The sequence below is a fragment of the Natator depressus genome, chromosome 6, assembly GCF_965152275.1.
Source record: "Natator depressus isolate rNatDep1 chromosome 6, rNatDep2.hap1, whole genome shotgun sequence".
NCBI lineage: Eukaryota > Metazoa > Chordata > Testudines > Cheloniidae > Natator > Natator depressus.
Window position 1 is genome coordinate 66,665,608 of NC_134239.1, and position 14,308 is coordinate 66,679,915.

A 14,308-nucleotide genomic window follows, 5' to 3' on the forward strand; every position below is an offset into this window, starting at 1 on the left:
AATATCTGTGAAAAGCCATGGTAAGAATCACAATAATGTTAATTATTTACAAAGGCTTTGCTAAATATTTTTATGGTAACCACTGTGTATAATGTATGTGCACGGTTACACTGAAAATCCTTTCTGTACATATCATAGTAACAATCTGGAAACAGAAGATTTTTTTCTGTAATATTAAGTAAAAAATTGGATGTAGATGTCAGATTATTGTACTGCAATGCATTGTGTGTAATAGTGCCCCTCAAAGAAAGGCCTTCTATGACCTGCCCCAAGGCTGAAAACATGCTGCAGATGCATTAGCTTTGAGCCCCTTTGGGCTCATTTTCACATATCCAATATCAGCATTTGTTTATCAGTTAGGGCTGTCCATGTGGATTCTTCAGAATCCTGAATAAAGCCCAAACTGGCAGTTTTCAGCTAAACCCAAATAAAACTGAAGTCTTAGTAGCTGTGTATACATTTTTTTACCTACATTTTTGATGCTTCAAAGACATTTATGGGGCTGAAACTGGCCTTCTGATGATAGTTCAGTCCCTGGAATGTGGAAATACACTGAGATGACTAGATCTGGATTTATTTTGACCCTATAAATGGCTTCCAGATGCAACAACTGTTGAAATATATAAATACCAAGAATAGCAATACTCAAATTAATCCGGTCTTGTCACAGTGCCTCTAATGCAATATCTGAATCTCCTCTGTAGAGCTACTTGAAAATATGCTGTCAATTTATAACAGAAAATAGGGTTTTTAACCAAATGAAGTTTTCTTTTGTGCAAAGTGTCTATTTGTGTCAAAATTTTCATTTTGTCAGAAAATCAAAAATCCATGTTTTTCAATGAAAAGTTGACATTTTCTAGTGAAAATTTTTATTAAAAAAAGTAATTTCCCTCAGACAAACCCCTATTTTCTGACCAGCTCTGCTTCTGTAGACTGTGGGACAGATTGTATCCAGCCCTGAAAGAGATTAGGAGAGGGTGTAAGATCTGGACTTTTACCACATTCAGATCCAGGTTCACATTTCAAAGACCCCAAAGATTGGAGACATGGGCCCATGTTATGTAGTTTGGATTTTAATCTGAACTTGACCCAGCTCCTGTGTAGGGTGGGATTCTATGTTCTGTTTTCAGCCCATAATAGAGGTGAGGGGCCAGTTACAAAGTCCTGATGCTAACTGCCTCAAAATGCAGGACGGTACAGAATACACTGGGCCCATATCAACCCCCAGTATATACACTCACAGCAATTGCTATGGTAACTAGTTGTGGTGTTGGACAAAACAATGACTTTAAATGGGAATAAGCAGATGGAACTGATGAATCTTAAAAGCAATTAATCAGATCCAAAGAGGCGCTCAGCTCCCCTCAGGATTTGGCTCAAATTGCTATTTTCATATCAATAATCTGAATACTTTTTCAATAAAAAAGGGAAAAGAAATGGAGATGATATACAGGACCACTCCCAAGCACAGTCCTCTCACTCCCTGTGCTCTAGATAGGAGAAGGATGCTCAAAAAAGGGGTGAGGAGGCAACAGGGTAATGGCTCTTGCCCCTTCCGCACCAGCTGTGGAGCATGGCCAATGCACTGATGAGAGCATCTTTCACCAGCCCCAGTAGCAATTATGCCTTTCTGAGACTTGACTCCCCCTTGGGCACCACCCCATACCCGGGGCTTTGTTGATAAAGCCATAATATAGCCCATAAGATGCAAGCAGAGCTGTGTCTAAATAAAATGGCTTTTTTCATTCTTATTAATTGAGATGTCTCCAGATCTTTAAAGGTTGTATCATCCCATGAGACTTGAGACCCCTACCGTGCACAGGAAATGCTAGCTAGGTATCTAGCGCTGTCATTCCTTAGGACAGGTTTAACTATGTGAATGAACAATACATGCACAACAATGTTTTTGGTTGTTTTTTTTCCATCCTGTAGTAAGTGCCTTTTTCTGAATTGTTTTTGTTATGGCTTTCCCCTTAGCCATCTATCTTTGCAAGCGGACCATGCAGAACAAAGCTAGGCTGGAGCTGGCGGATTATGAAGCCGTAGGTATACTGATGTTACAGTTCATGGGGAGGGAGCAATGCATTTTTCGAAAACTGAATCTTTCTTCTTAGTGATTTGAATTCACCTTTAGCAGGGAGCTCTCTATCTTATTATCATTATTATTTTAGTTTATTTTTTATTTATTTTCAAAAGATTCTATTGGTTAATCCTTGAGAGAATATCAAACTCATAAATGAGGATGTCCATGATACACATTTTAGTGTCTCACCTTTAAGTATCCACAGCATACTCCTTCAGAGATCTGGGGCAAGTTGCACAAAAGCTTACACTGGGGCTGCTTTTCTGGGTAGCGTTTGTCTTTACAGGAGCCAGTGGGGTGAAAAATGTTTAGATATATTACAAGTTTAACATTCTTGGACAATTACATTGCCGCTGAGGCATATCACATATTTGTAGACTCTCAAAGGAATGATTTACAAAAAAATTAATTTGAGCTACATTTTTCCAAATTCCATATACAGGCATTAGCTATGTTTAGTAAAGAGGCCTTGTCAGGCTAACAAGTAAGCATATGAAAATGCCCTCAACCTATGTTACAAGTCATTCGCTTTTTGCATTACTCTGAATGTAGGCAATGAAAGCATTCTAGCCAACTGCACTTTTGGTTATTATCGGGCTCTAGTCAATCTAATTTTCAGATTCTCCTTTACTAGCTCAACAGAGTAGTGGTTAAGTTTCAAATACTTCAGTGGAATGTTGTTTGAAAAACTGTTTCTATTAGAAATGTTTTTTAAATTAATGAAAACATTTGTATTGGTCTTAGGTTTTGTTTTAAAACAAACAAACAAAACTGATTTCCCCCTCTCACCTTGTTGTTATAAAATCTAAATTTGGGAGCAAATGTGACCTAGCTGTGACCTGTTTAATATATCTAATTCATAGACCAGCCTGTCCCCATCATGCCACAGATGTGCCCTGTACTGACTAGAGATAAAGAAAGAAAGAACCCTTTATTGATTGCTTTTGCACACAAGGAACTATGTATGCTCCATTGGATCCTTCCACACAAGTCTTGTTGATGACAATAGGAATGATATATAAATACACTGAGGACAAAATATGGCCTTCAGTGACTGCTGCTGCTGAATCCACCTATGGACTGCATTTCCATGTACAGTAGGAAATAACAGTAGACAGAATTGTCTAGCCGCAGTATACTGAGTTAAATTCTGCTCTAACACTAATCTAAATCTCCCACCTCCCATTGGGCCAGAGAGAGAGTCAACATAATTCCATAGCCTAGCAGGTAACACAAGGTCCTGGGAGACCCAGGCTCCAGTCCCTGCTCCAGTGTCTATGTATGTATTTTATAAAACATGGAAAAAATTCAACAGGAGAGACTGAAAAAGGCCCATCCCAGAGAACCTTATAGCCAAATGGTTAAGGCAGTCTCTTAGGAGGTGGAAGACCTGAGTTCAAGTCCCTGTTCCCAGTCGACAAAGCTGAGATTTCAACCCAGGCCTCTTGTACAAAGGATGAGTGCTCTATCCATTGGGCTCTTGGATATAAAGGTACCACCTCTTCCTCCTGTGTTTTATACAGAGCCTGATCCAATAGAAATAGGTGGTGAGGATCCCACTGGCACTTCAGCACTGAGCAGCTCAGTGGCATCAGAACTTAGGAAGATTTGCACATAGCCGCCAGAAGAAATAAAGGACTTGTCTACATGGGAAGTTGTGTGTAATAAGCTAGAGTGTGACTTTAACGTGCACTAGCTATTCTGCATGAACTCCCCATACGGGCACCCTTACTTTGCACTAACAGTGCCTTTGTGCAGTGTAGCTTATCCATTTTTAAGTTACTAAGCTAAACCTCACAAAGGAACTTCTAGTGTGAAATAAGAGTGCTCCCATGGAGAGTTAGTGCAGAATAGCTAGTGCACGTTAAAGTCACACCCTAACTTACTCCCTACTAACTGCCTAGTCCTCCGGCCCTAGGGGACTTTACTAGCAGAAACATAGCCAGCTAGGGAATGTAGGTCCCTTCATGGGTAGGCAGCAACCGAGCAGTGATTTTGAGGATCTAAATTTTGGACTTAGGCACCTAAAGTGGCAGTTAGGAGCCTAAATTCCTTTGTGGATTTCGGCCACAGATTCCATCCTTGAAATGCATGTAGTACTCCCAGTAACACTACCCTGGAACGTTAGACAAGGTGTGGAATATTAAAATCCACATGCACTGTATGTCCTCTTGCTGATGCGCTGCTTCTGCATATCTCCAGTTTCATTATTTAAAAAAATGATAATCACGCAGTCACCTGACTGACTAAATTCTATAAGGATCCGTTATAAAGAAACAAAAGGGCTGTTCAGCACCAGCAGCAGCACCCACACTGGCACTCATGCCATGAAGCTACAGTACTAAGTACTTTTGCATACAAGTGTCTATTGAGAATAGTAACGCTCCGATGGCAAACAATTAGCTCTTGGTTTTCTGTCACTTTCTCATTTCTCACATGATTAGAGATCTGAATTGCAAACTTGCCCTCTTAATAAGAAACAGGAAGATGATAAGGGCATCAACTCTTCCTATCGCCATTACACCAAATAAAATCAAGGGAGTGGTAGTGGTGTAAAACTGGTGCAAGTGAGAGGAGAATCAGGCTCATTGAACTGGGGAGGAATCCTCTGCATAGTTATTTTTATAAACTTTTTTGGAGGGTGTGTGCTCAATGGAGGATTCTTCCATTTTCTCTCCTCCTATAAATCCTCCTTAAACCAACCTCACCCCTCAATCTGCAGGAGATGCTTTTTTCTGGTCATGGGCTCTGCATGCAGATTCATAGGATCCCTGTGTTTCTACTGGTAAACCATAGTATGGCCTGGAAGATTAAGTTCAGGTGCCCTTATGTTTTTTTCCCCTTGTTGGCCAAATATAAGCCTGATTCTTCTCGGAGTTACACCAGATTTACCTGGTGTCACTCCATTAATATCAGTGGAGTTACTCCTGATTTACACCAATATACAGTGGGCCTAATTAAGTTTTCTTTTTCCTCTCTACCAGCTACTGCTGATTTCCTGAACCCATAATTCAGGAGAGCATCCCAATTCAGGACCACACTTAAGCATGTACTTAATTTAAGGCATATGATTAAGTCACATAGAATTCAATGCGACTTAAGCACATGCTCAAATGGTTTCCTGAATGTGTATGAATTTAGATTTATGTACGTATGGACTTCTGGGGTAAATGGGTAAAATTCTATGGCCTGTTATACAGGAAGTCAGACTAGATTATCTAACAGTCCCTTCTGGCCTTGGAGTCTGTGAATTTATGAACCAACATGTATGTGTCTAAGTGCTTTCCTGAATTGGAGCTATTGCGATAATGGGCTAAAGGTTATCTGGATCCAAACGTGAGCAGCTTGGGCCTATCTCTAGTTATTTCCATTGTCCTGACAAATAACTAGTTTCCTTTTATGAACTGCCCTGACAATACCCAGACTTCAGTCCTCTGCACTGTGGAATGCTTTCAGGGTTAACAATCCATTGAACAACTGAGGGATGGTTATCCTTTATGAAACAAGTAAGGCCGGAAAATACCCTCCCTCCTCCTCCACCCAGCCACCCCACAAAAGCAAAGTGTGTAGGCAGCTGCTATCAGAATGGGAAGTTGTCGGTTCCAAAAACTTTCACAGTATTGTCTTGTAGAAAGTACACTGAGGAGTACGTGGAAACAAGTCCAACGCTGTTTTATTAGTAGAGCTCTGGCAGTCTGTTTCACACCCTGATACAACCCTTGCTTTGGTCCGTCCTGTTCCTGCTATGTGGTGGCTTGTAAGGGGGACACACACCACACATTCCTATCATACTTTGCCTACAGAGACAATTTACCAATATTAATTTCAGTGTTTTGAGCTTTCCAGGTTAAAAAAACTGATGCAATAATTTAGTTCTTAAACTGCAGTTATAATTAGTGTGATTTAATTGTTCTCTTTATTTGTTTCTCCTATCAGGAAAACTTAGCAAGACTGCAGAGGGCTTTTGCAAGGAAGTGGGAATTCATCTTTATGCAAGCAGAGGCCCAAGTGAAGTAAGTATTCCCAGTTCAGTGAACTGGAAGAGTCTTTAGAGCTTTGTTGGGGAAGGGATTGGATTAAGAGAATGTTTCCCAGTTAAAGTCTTTGCCCAAATAACTCGGGACTTATTGGTAAATTCTAGTCCCTGTCACACTGGAAACAGCACAGGACTAATTCACAAGATCACATACCCTGAGGAAAAAATGCCAAGATAAAGATGGGTCTAATTGTCTGTGCGCAGGTCTAGAAGCCACGAACTCCTGAGCTTCTTGCTCTTGTTCAAGTCTGTTACCATTTGTGCCTCAATTTCCCACTCAGCATAAGTGGGAAGAATAATACCTTCCATGCAGGTGTATGCGTTAATGTTTGTTTGTAAAGTACTTTGAAGATAAAAAGTGCTGCCATTTCTGCAGTAGCTGTACAGTCCTGCTGCACACAGTACATTTGTTTTGCAAATATCCCCAATTATTTTTCCCACTGAATACATCAAATCCCAGAAAACTCCGTTCTATTGTATCCATACTAACTGACCTCCTTTTGCTACCAAATCATTGTGGACTATTATGTAATACTATTATGTAATATGAGTAAGGCTTACTCATATTTTACAACGAGTAATTTTTTTTCACCCTCCTCCTGTCATTCCACCCAGAACTGGGAATCTACAGTTTGCCTCCTCTCTATCCATGATCACAAAGTGCAGTCTCTTAGTAGTATATGCAACATAGGTGCATGGTTTTGGGTTTGTGAAATTAGGGTGCTTAGAAGTCTGCATGTCCATGTTGCAGAAGGAGTTGTCACATATGAAAACTACAAGATGAAGGTGACATATTAGTGTTACAGAATACAGATATTTGTATTCTTGGGAAACACCAAAAAAGCAGAGGGAATTTGCACTTTCAGAATCAAACAGCAAAACAAATGTTACAAAATGAAAAGAGATCGCTACTTATTATTATGTATATGTATATATGCATGTGTGTGTATCTATATTTGTAGTACTTTGTTGATTAACACTGTAATTACATTGTAATTATGGACCATTTAAGAACATGGTAATTATCCTTAAAATAACATGGTAATTAAGGGATTATTTCAGTTCAGAATATTAGTATTCTGATGAGATGAGAAAATTGGAAGTTACAATAATAATTAGTCTTTGAGATGCTTAAAGGTTCACTGCCAAGATAAAAATCATAATCAAACAAAACTATGTACTTCTGACACTAGTAGCATAGATTATTACAACTGGAAGGATTTTAAGTCTTATTTTCTTTTCACTATCAATGCTGTTTGTTTACTTTTTCTCCATTTCATTCACTTGGAGCAGTAAAACTCAACTGGTCACTATCACTTCCTGTCACTAGTTGGCTTCATTTCTTGGTTTTCAGGCACTACTCCAGTGCTGTTTGGGCTTAGGTTTCCAGCACAGCAGAGTAAGATTTAAACTGAAAAACTACAAGCATCTGGAAACATTATTTTTCATATCAAGTTTTGTACTCCCCACCCCCATCTTGCATATAGCATTCCATTGGTGTATTTACCTGTAGGCTGGACATGCCAAAGCCTGGGCAGCATTAAATGAGCAGTAATATTCAATGTGGACTTCAATGAGAGCTGTGGTCGCTTCATGTTTTGAAAATCGGGCCACCTGCTTAGTGGGTTTAGTTGCAATGCTTGAAAATCATGGTCTTAATGCAATTAATTATACTGTATTTTCATAATCAATATTTCTAATTTTTTAAAAATTGTAATCAATGGCACATTCTTGGAGATTGTATATATATAAAAAGCCCAGAGCCTGGATTGTGTTGCAACCATTTTATGCTTTACTACTAGAACAAAGCAGCCCTAAAGTCGGTGTAACCAGCCACAGGAGGATTACCCACTATGGGCATGGGAATCTTCCAGTGGTGTAAAGCTGGCATAACATCTCCTATTCAACCCCGTACACCTTTGTCTGGCATAAGGGGCTAGGCTAGAAGAAAGTGGGCTGTATCTGAGGGCTTGTCTTCACTATGGGGGTAAGTCGACCTAAGTTACACTACTCCAGCTACGTGAATAACACAGCTGGAGTCAATGTAGCTTAGGTTGACTTACCCTGGTGTCTCTACTGTGCTGCATTGACGGGAGATGCTCTCTCATCGACTTACCTTACTCTTCTCAGGGAGCCGGAGTATTAGAGTCGACTGGAGAGGGCTCTGCTGTCGATTTAGCGAGTCTTCACTAGACCTGATAAGTTGACACCCGCTGCATCGATTGCAGCAGCATTGATCTCCCCGGTCGTGAAGACAAGCCCTGAGTCTCTTATCCTCAGCTGCCATGCCCTAGGCCCATTGACAGCCACCTGAAGGCTGTTCTAACTTTATGCTAGCTGACCCAGAACTGGGGGAGCACAAAGCCTTTGCATGCTGCCCTCCCAGGTTGCACTATGTGCTCCTCATCTGCAGCCAAGGATCTGGGTCATTGTCTCAGCCTCATGATGCTGTGTTCCAAGAGGTGATGTTATAATTCCATTGATAGGTCAGGCTGGGGATCAACAACTGATCACAACCTCTCCAACAAGGGGTGATGGTGATAAAGACAAATAACTAATAACCCCCACAATGATGGATTTTCTCCCAACTACTACTTTAAATTATCATTTAAAAATAGTGTCAATAAAGATGCTGAATTGAGAGCTTTAGAAACGGATGCCCCCTGTATAGGAACAAAACAGGTACAGCATATGTAGTGCCAGTGTAGGCTTCCACCACACTCCTCCATCAACATGCTTCAGACATGTTCTGAAGGGACCACATTATGCTTAAGAGGGATTGTTCATTCTCCTTGTCCCATTCAGTCTCTGACTTGTCTTCTGAAATTCTTTAAAAGGGTATCAGTGCCAGTTTTGATGGTGTTACTGGTATTTATGATGTGGGGATCTGTCCATGAAGAATTTGCAATAGTTCTTAGTATGTCGCACGTGGAACAATTTTGTGAAGTCATGTGTTTTTCTGACTTGTTGGATCCTGATACAGGACAGCCACTAAGTTAATGCATAACTGTTAAGTAAACTGACTTCAATTTAAGTGCTGCGCTCAACTGGGACTGGGAAATCTGGTGTCAGAAAGGCTGTTCGCTGCCAGGTGCAGAGCAGATGTTAACAAAAAAGTTCTCTCATTGAAAACAAAAGATCCCTTACGTCAGGCTGGTGGAATGATCCTGCAAATCACTTGGCATCTGGAATCTGACTTTTTTGTATGGAAATATGTGTCACTAGAACAGGAGTACTGGATACTGCTGTCAATTGGGTCCAAAAAGCCAGGGGAAAATTGGGAGCAAGTCAGAAAAGTGAAGTCGTGGATTGTTTCATTTCTTTATTTTCCCAGAATTGACAGAAAAAAGGATAAAACTGAAAGGAAAATTTTGGACAGCCAAGAAAGAGCATTTTGGGATGTGCACAGGCCAGTGGTAAGTCTCTTTTTAAATTACGCTACTTAGCAAACCTAGCAATGTGGATATGCTGCATGGAGAGGTTAGCTTTAAAACTGCTGAACGGATTTTCTTCACATTTCAATTGTCCATTAGGAGATCTTCAGAACAAGCCAAGTTTGAGAACAAAATTGTTTCAAAAGGTCTAGATTTGTGCATGCACAAAATTTCTGATTTTAACATAAAGTAGAAGTGTAAAGGGTTTTTTTTTTCATAAGTAGAATTCAAAAGCAGTTAAACCAGTTTTGTTCAAGTTTTCTAGAAAAACTCAGCTCTGAGCTGAGACCAGGTAATTTCAGCCTGAAAGGAATTTGCGTGCTGAAATTGTGTGCTGAAGTTATGAGCAAATAAATTGGATGCTGAGATTCAACTTAACATAGACTCATAGACTCATAGATATTAAGGTCAGAAGGGACCATTATGATCATCTAGTCTGACCTCCTGCACAATGCAGGCCACAGAATCTCACCTACCCACTCCTGCGAAAAACCTCTCACCTATGTCTGAGCTATTGAAGTCCTCAAATCATGGTTTAATAAAGACTTTAAGGTGCAGAGAATCCTCCAGCAAGTGACCCGTGCCCCATGCTACAGAGGAAGGCGAAAACCCCCCAGGGCCTCTTCCAATCTGCCCTGGAGGAAAATTCCTTCCTGACCCCAAATATGGCAATCATGATTCAAAAACTGCACATTTGGGTATGATATGAAATGATGTAAAAGAAAAAAAATTAAAAATCACAAGTACATAAGTACAAACAACTACAGAACCAACTGATTAACGAATATGATTTGTAGTACACACCTTAAAGAAAGCATTTTGAAAAAGATCCTATTGTGCATTTTTGTAACAATATTTGTGCTGCAAGCAAAGGATGAAAACTCTGTGTTTTATTATTGCTTTCCAGTGGGAGGAGGTGGTATGTACATTGTTAACATCGATAGTAATATTATGAATGTCCCTTTCTTAGCCAGGCTGCGTGAACACAACAGAAATGGACATCAGAAAGTGTCGTCGTATGAAAAACCCACAGAAGGTTAAAAAGGTCAGGGTGGTTTTTTTTCAGAACAGTAACAACTATGTTTTACACCAACAGTATGTTGCTTCTTTCAGATGAGAATTTCAAAGTAATTTACAAATATTAACTAAGCCTCCACATTTGTAAGTTTATTATGTTCATTTTACAAATGGACAGGTATCAGTCCAAGTCTTGGCAGAACTGAGAACAGCACTAGGGAGTTCTGACTCCCAGACCCCTGCTGTAGTCACTAGACAGCACTCTTTTCGAATTAAGACCTGATTATTTTTTTCTTTTGCCTGGGATAGTCATCGTTGTCATTTAGTGACCACAGAGCTCCCATTTTAACAAATATAGACAAACATAAATGAACTGTTGCATATCAGCATGATGGTCCCAAACATGTCAATATGCTGGCTATTAAATGTCATCATAATCTTTCAATGTTTCATACAAATATCAAATAAAGAAAAAAAATAATTAATTGAACAAAAAGATGCCTGCTATTGCCTTCAATACCTGACAAATAAATGCACTACCAGTGATTTGATGGTGTTTTACTGTTTTGTTGTTGCTGTTGTTTTTTAAGGTTTGTGGAAAACTCGGCTCATTGACACCATATTAACCCTTTTTTCAGTGTATCAAAGCCTCAGGGTTAAAAGTTATTACTGTAAGTTCTCTTAAAGTTGTTTAGTATCATATTTAAGAGACACTTGAGTTAGAATATGATTTCCACCCCCCACCCCATCTCAGTTACTGATCCTATAAACATAAACACACCTGCATAACTTCATGCACATGGCAGTCTCCCTGAAGCCTGTATACCCCCAAAAATGCATGACAAGCAAAGTAACACTTCTCAAATATAAATGTCTCCATTCATTGTGGAAATGCAATAGACTTGTAGAGTAGAGCAAAAAACAGTTATTTTATGTCTAGATAAGAGTGCTTCAGGCATAAGAAATAGAGGGTTTGATTGACTGAAAATGCGGTAATTTATAATAAGCAAGCAGATATTGAGAAATTTTGAAGTAAGTGTCAAGATTTGTTAATCAAAAGCAGAGTTGAAGCCTTCATCAAAAATATGAGTTTCATGAAATGTAGAAGTTTCACTTTTGCAACTAACATACTAAAGTAGGGAATCAGAAAAAAAACTCTCTCATGTACCTCTGATTATCAGGCAGAGATTTGCATTTGTTCTCAGTTGGGCTCGTCAGAGAGAAATCACAATTTTCAATTAACACAGCTACAGCTATTTGCCACTCAGGTATTTGTATATACAAGCTCATTTATGAACTTTGTTCCAGATTTAAGAGTTATTGATCTCTGAAAAGGTAACAGTAGACAGTTGCTGGCTCATTACTTGACTGTTTTCATGCACAGATTTTCCTTAGGTATGTAACAATAATACTCTGTAATTTCTCGTGTTATTTGTTTCAGTCAGTATATGGGGTTACAGAAGATTCTCAGTCCCAAAGCCCTGTACATATGCCCTCCCAACCCATACGAAAAACTACAAAAGAGGACTTCCGAAAAAGAGTAAGTAGACTGCCTTAGAACAACTCCTCCAAAAACTGAGTACTTTATTTTCAAAAAGATGTTTATATTTTTATTGAAATATCAATAAAGCCAGAAACATGCTTATGTTTCCTGGTGCAAAACAACAGAAATGTAAGGTGATGTTGGCATGCTTTGAACAAAGTAGCATGTATCAAAAGCTAAATATGAAAGGGGACATGCAGGTACATTGAGATGAATGCTACATGTCATATTTTCTTTTCAAATTAACAGAGTGGCTCTCAAGTCCAAAATTCCACTCACCTTACCTGCCTACAGACAGCATTTCCCAAAAAATGTTACTAATTTGTGTGGCAGGTTTATTTTAAGTAATTATAACTTTTAAATATGTTCCAGTCATCCAATCAGGGAGCAAATGCAATGCCTTGTGACTTTTGTGACCAATCCCACGCCATGAATAGCAAATAGGCAACACAAACAGTTTGTGAACAACCCACAGTCTGAAAATTATTTGCCAAAATATTTGGCAAATACTTTCAAAGAATGAATGCATTCAACCAAAAATCAGGACAGGTTTGCAAGGAACCCCCAGCCAAAAACTCAACCAAATTTATAAAGAATTCTATGTGTGTTGTACTGTCTCTAGCCATAGTTTTGCCTCTCCTTCAGCTCGCCAAGGATACTCAAAAAGTGGGTGGTAGTGATAAGGCAGGAAGATGTATCCAAAGCAGCTGGAGGTTCTGCTCATTCAGTACTGCTTCCAGGGAACTTCCAGTAGGAATAAAAGCTGTTTTCTGTAGTAGAGCCCCCCAGGGGAAGACAGGCACCATACCACCAATGTGTAGCAAGAGTTGAATATTAAGGGGTAATGCAGTTAGGATCAGAATCCCTCCAGGGCACAGCCAACCCTACGAATGCAGGCAGGGAGGGGCAACTTACATGTCCCTGTTCCAGCACAAGTAAATCTGTCCCACTGTTGTGTTCTCTGACACCTGTGAGAGAACCCATGGTTACTCCTTGCAAACTGATAAGTCACTTGAAACGCAAAGCCAAGACTGTATTGTGACACAATCAGTGGATGCTTTAGAAAGGAGTGCCGGAACCTGTGTAAAACTGTGGGGTTGGGGGCACTGATGTCACAACTATGGCCCTACGCCCTCTGCTCCTCCTCTTCCCCTGGGTTCCCGTTCCCTGCTCCCCCTCTTCCCTGAAGGCCCAGCTCCCTGGCCAGGATGCCTGAGAACAGCCCCCTGGGGCATGTCACCCAGGGCAGGTGGTGGGTCCAGGGCTCCCTACAGTGGCCTGGGCTCTCTGGATGGCTCTTACCACTGCCCGGCTCCAGCTCGCGGAGGAAAGAGGAGGAGCAAGGGGCTGGGCCCTGTGGCAAGGCAGGGCTAAGGCCACCTCAGCCCCCCTACCGGGAAGAGGCTGGCCTCGCTAGCAGGAGCTGCCCTTTGTGGCTGGGGAGCTGATCACCTTATCAGCTCCCCCACTGTGAAGCGCAACCTCTGCCACCATCTCTCTGCGCCTGCCCGACTATGCTCATGTTAAAAAGGGGAGGGGGGCATTGCGCCCCTGGCCTCTCCGGTTCTAGCACCCCTGGTTCTAGATCTGCTCGGTTGTTAATCTCTTTTAATCGTCATCTCTTTCCCCAGATAACCTTTCTGAATGTGCAGATAGACAGACACTGTTTAAAAATGTCCAAAGTAGCTGAAAGGTGAGTTTCTTGATTTACATTATTATAATACTCTTTTGTTGATATAGTATTTCTATTCATCATCTCAGATGATCAACTTTGACATTTTTCCATAAAGTTACAAAATTTCCCAGTTAATTTTGTATGAAAAATAATTTTTTACTGCTCTTTACTCCTGTTAGCCAGAGCAGCTCTGGGAGAATGAGCTGGATTCTCTTCTGAATCATGCATCATCTATAAAATTGCCAATGCAATTTCAATTGCAGGGCCAGATTCTGCCCACACTTACAGCTTTTCAACCTCACTGAAGGCACTAGGGTTGCACCTGTGCAAACCAGGGCATTCTTTTAAGACAGTGGTTCTCAACCAGGGATCCGTGTTCCCCTGGGGGTACACAGAGGTCTTCCCAGAGATACATCAACTCATCTAGATATTTGCCTCGTTTTACAACAGGCTACATTAAAAGCACTAGTGAAGCCAGTACAAACTAAAATTTCATACCAGCAATGACTTTTTTATACTG

At 40.4% G+C, this 14,308-nt stretch overlaps 1 protein-coding gene across 2 annotated transcripts in view; it reads left to right on the forward strand.

The window, feature by feature from the left end:
• The window catches only part of RGS6 (regulator of G protein signaling 6), a 499,145-nt gene that overhangs the window by 386,811 nt on the left and 98,026 nt on the right, over positions 1-14,308 (forward strand). For both annotated transcript variants that reach the window (XM_074955587.1, XM_074955588.1), the window contains exons 7-12: positions 1,978-2,042; positions 6,020-6,096; positions 9,454-9,535; positions 10,524-10,598; positions 12,012-12,110; positions 13,745-13,806. In XM_074955587.1, the coding sequence (XP_074811688.1) occupies positions 1,978-2,042; positions 6,020-6,096; positions 9,454-9,535; positions 10,524-10,598; positions 12,012-12,110; positions 13,745-13,806 (460 nt within the window). The remainder of the gene's footprint in view (positions 1-1,977; positions 2,043-6,019; positions 6,097-9,453; positions 9,536-10,523; positions 10,599-12,011; positions 12,111-13,744; positions 13,807-14,308) is intronic.